At 52.6% G+C, this 4,268-nt stretch overlaps 1 protein-coding gene across 1 annotated transcript; it reads left to right on the plus strand.

The window, feature by feature from the left end:
- Window positions 1-1,321: 1,321 nt before the first annotated feature.
- On the plus strand, window positions 1,322-2,685 carry LOC118452278 (protein OS-9-like). The gene is made up of 4 exons (XM_035894122.1): window positions 1,322-1,387; window positions 1,988-2,254; window positions 2,346-2,531; window positions 2,635-2,685. Exons 1-4 carry the CDS (start codon window positions 1,322-1,324, stop codon window positions 2,683-2,685), a joined length of 570 nt encoding a protein of 189 aa, XP_035750015.1.
- Window positions 2,686-4,268: the final 1,583 nt, after the last annotated feature.

Genomic DNA, 4,268 nt, shown 5'->3' on the forward strand with positions numbered 1-4,268 from the left:
GTCCGTAAGCTTTCCTTTAACCCACGCCAAGGTCCCACTCCGCAGGTCAACGCTATGAGCTGGGGGCAGGCGGGTCGTCTCGCTGTCTCCGAAGAGCACGTATGTGGAGGGGTTAAACCAGAGCTTGTACCCCCGTGCATGTGTTCAGATTGGCGCTTTAATTCTCGTTAAAGCAGCCCGTCTTAATCAGGGCTTCCTGGGAAATGCACCATTTTACGGATCATCTCAGGGACCATGTTGAACTGCAGGTCTCCGCGCGTGTCTAAGGAAGCTCTTTGCGGGCTTCTTGTAGGAAGGTAGCGTGGGATCTTGCCATAAAGTCATGCACACGCATGGAAGTCTGGCAGTCCTCCAGAGCCAGAAGGTACGTGTAGAAATGTTGAGACTGAAGCACCTCTCTGCACTGCCCTGAGGAAAAGAGCAGCCCAGAACGGCTGGTAGGCAGCTGGCAATGCTTGGTCTGACTCTTCTTGTCTTCAGAAAGCACCTTCTAGACTTCTTCTGGGGCTCTGATTATCTCAGCTCCCTAATTAAACGTTATAAGGCTGTAGGTGTTGCACGATTTCGGCGTTCCTATTCCTGGTAGCTGGGTGGAGGAGAGAAGTCCAGGCCTTGCTGGGGGTGGTGGGGTTTGATGGAGAGTGTGGCGGCCAGCAAGGTGTCAAACGATCCTCAGCACAGCACCGTGGCGTATCCTTCTGAGGCCGCTGGCGGCACATGGCAGAGTTTCATTAGCTCACGCTGATTTAATTATAAATCCTCTCTTTATCGCTAATCACTCCATTCGAGGATGGAAAGTCCACAGACCCAAAAATATACTCGGTTAGTCAGCAGGTTTGTGAATATTTTAAGGTATTGGAGGTCATAAGTCAGCTTGCCGGCATTATCGTGATTATTCTATGGAAGTCTTTACTCAAAAATAGTCTCCAAAAATGCAAGTTTAGCAAAACTTGGAGCTGAAATCATTGCAAAACACTGAACGTACTCACCAAGCTGAATTCACATGAGGGCAGTTACTGTGTAATAGGCAGACGCTTTTAACGACCCTTTATGTTCTGCTGCTTACTCACATTCAGGAGCAATAATATAAGTGAAAGGTTAGAATAAAAAATAATAACTTCCTAAAACCGTAATGCAGAATTTTAGTGTTTATATTCAGGTCTATCAGCTGCCCATGCACATCTGGGTGAGGTTTTTTTTAAACAAATCACATGTGAAAACAACCTGCGGGGGTTGCCGGTGTCCCAGGGCAGCGTGGCATATGGGTTGATTTTTTTTTGGGGGGGAGACCCACTTCTCGAGGGTATTTTCTCGGCCAGGGATGCCGGAGATGCCTGGGCTGGGAGCAGGGCTGCCTTGCACGCCGTGCGACTCCCGGCTGCGGAAGGTACCCAAAGGACCCGCCGACCCCCCCTTATCTGCCCACGCAAACACAGTCGGTACCCCTTCCCCTCCGTTCGCGGCGCTGCGTTACAGTGGTTTATGTGCTGTCGGTCACCCGGAGCGCCGGGGGAACGCAAGAGGAGGAAGAGCAATAAACAAATAATAATCAGCAGAGATAACAGAGAAATGAGTCCACAAGCGCTACCCCCGAGCAGGCAGCAGTGTTAAGGTCCCAAGGAAAGGGGTGAGGGGATGCTCTCGGGTCCCCAGGAGAAGGGCCAAAGAGGGCGGCTTTGGCAAGGGGTTACATCCCGTGGAGGAATGGTCCAGCACTACGGCCTTTGAAGGCCATGGGCAACACCACAGACCGGCTGTGGACAAGGAAGAAGAAATCTGATCTTGGGAAATAGGAGAAGGAGAGCTGCTCCTAGGGAGGTAAAGAGGGGAAACCCTGGAAGACAGGCGGCTGGGGGAGCCAAGAAGGTGGGCGACCACCCCCGCCCCGACCCAGGCCCACCCGTGACGGGGACCGGCCCCTCGGGCAGCTTCTCCCTGCCTCAGTTTCCCAAGGGATGTTCACGAGAAACCTTCCCTCCGGCTCCAGGCCAAGGAGAAGGTGAGCGAGGAGGAGGAGGAGGAGGAAGAGGCACCAACGAAGGCTCCTCCAGACCCCCCAGTCCCTGAGGAGCCCCCAGCGGGTGAGAGGGAGCGACCGGAGGAGGAAGAAGAGGATGAGGAAGAAGATGGGGACCTTCTGGGTGGCTTCGAGAAGGAGCTGGAGGCCGCCCTGCAGCCCCGGGAGCAGATGGCCCAGCTGAAGGAGGGGGTGAAGACCAAGATGGAGGAAGAGTTTGACAACATCATCAACGAAGTGGGTCACCGCGCTGGGGACCCCCTGGCTGGGCTGGAGACCCCCTAGTTGGGCTGGGGACCCCCCCGTGTCCCCCCCCCGTCACCTGCAGGTGGAGGACGAGCTGGAGGCGGAGGGGCTGAAGGGGGAGTTTGACCGAAACCAGGCATCCAAATCCTTGGCCTCCACCCTCAACCGCCTGATGGACAAACTGGACGGGGGCAGCCCCGGCCCTGGAGGGGAGAAGGAGGAAGAGGAGGGGGCCGGGAGGAAGGCCAGCCCCTGCCCCCCCGGGCAGGTAGAGCAGGCGTTGCGTGTGCCACAAAGCTGGTGAGGCCAAAAAATATTCCTCCTTTGTTCCCGTGTGACCATGCCTTTGACTGCTGTCTTGACACCTCAAGGGTGACACCTCTTTGTCAGGGTGGAAGTACAGCAGCAGACTAGAGGCTTAGCCGGGGCTGCAGGGGTGTAACATCCCCAGGTATGCGACGGTCCTGCGTGGAGGCAGAGAGGCTTGGGAAAGATGGTGGGGGTGGAAAGGGCATTGTAGACTCAACACCATCCTTATCCACGCACACGGTGACGTCTGCACAGGTTGTGTCACGGCACCACCAGCAAACAGCAGCAGCGTGCCGGCCCCGAGGCCACGGCGCCCACCCAGCCGCAGCCGCCGGGGGTCTGCATGGCCGAACATGGACCCTGTTCCTCAGCACTTGGCATCCCCATGGGATTAAAAAAGAAGCGGGGCCCTTTTAGAGATTAGTGGATAGTAAATAATTCCCTTCATTTGTTATTTGTGATGAATAATGAATTATTACCATAACATTTACTATGCTGTTCATTTATTATACAAGACAGGGGAATGTTTAGATGATAATTATTGCTAGGAAGGCTCTGCACTCGCAAAATACCTGACTTTTGTGTATTTCTTACATCAGTGCTTTAATGGGAGAAGGGCTGTTTCTCTGATTTTTGTTATTCTTGTATTATACGAGGCGACGAAGTGGGTAGCATCCTTAGCAGTGTCCTACCAGTGGCTGTACATTGTCGGTTAGAGCTGTCAAAACAGACTGTGCTGCGCTGCTGTGTACCACCAGATCTATCCCGGCCATTTAGAGTTGATAAATAATTAATCAATTATTTTGAAAAATGCTTTTAAGGAGACTCGAGCCTCCTGCCCAGCTCTGCTCCCCTGGGTGCATGGCACAGCAGCCCACTCGCCCGCCATGGCCAGCCGTGGCTGTGTCCTGCCACCAGAAGGCAAGCTGTCAGAAAGGTTGGGCTTGATGACCTTAAAGGTCTTTTCCAACCTAAATGATTCTATGATTCTGTGAAAGGCTGCTGTGTGTCCGAGCTTAGCCCTGTTCGTTGCTCCCAGCCTGGAAGGGAGCATCGTGGACCCAACCCAAGCTGCCTCTGCCTGGTGGGGCTCGCTCCTTTCTGGGTCCTACACGATGGCTTGGGGGGCCAACCCACAGCTGGTGAGAGCTGGCAGAGGTGCTGTTGACCTTGGTGGAGTAATATAGCAGGAGATGAGCTAGTTCTGTGCTTTGCAATATCCTTCTTATCTGCATTACGTGCCTAATATCAGTGTCTTTTTGTGGCCTCCAGTGATACCCTTACACATCTCTGGATAACCGTTACCAGTGCTAAGCCAGAGAGAGGTTTATAAACCTATGGGGAGAGATAGTTCAACGCCATGTTTCTGAATAATTGATAATCACACACTTCAGTATAAAACTGATCTCCAATGATACCCTTTTGGCTGTGCCTCTTCATCTCTTTTTGTTTTATTTTGATTCCCCAGCAGAAATCTCTCTCCACCAGCTGCCTTTGTAACCCGGTAAGAGCATTGCGAGCTGCCAGTAAACGATCTTTTATTTTATTTTTCATCCTTGTAGTGGTAAATTATTGTGTCAGCACAGAGACGATGCAGGTGACTAACCTCATAAAATGTAGTAAATGATTAATAAAATCTCAAATAACAATAGCTCTGTGAGCAGATCATAACTCACCACTCTTGAGCAGCCCACAG

The sequence above is a fragment of the Egretta garzetta genome, unplaced genomic scaffold (genome assembly GCF_000687185.1).
Source record: "Egretta garzetta isolate BGI_Z169 unplaced genomic scaffold, ASM68718v1 scaffold560, whole genome shotgun sequence".
In the NCBI taxonomy this organism is placed as follows: Eukaryota; Metazoa; Chordata; class Aves; order Pelecaniformes; family Ardeidae; genus Egretta; species Egretta garzetta.

Bases quoted from the DNA above. Each gene is read 5' to 3' on its own strand.
- LOC118452278 (XM_035894122.1), top strand. From the start codon at position 1,322: ATGCCGGAGATGCCTGGGCTGGGAGCAGGGCTGCCTTGCACGCCGTGC. The intron at 1,388-1,987 runs GTACCCAAAGGA...CTCCGGCTCCAG, and splicing joins GCGACTCCCGGCTGCGGAAG to GCCAAGGAGAAGGTGAGCGA. The intron at 2,255-2,345 runs GTGGGTCACCGC...CGTCACCTGCAG, and splicing joins TTGACAACATCATCAACGAA to GTGGAGGACGAGCTGGAGGC.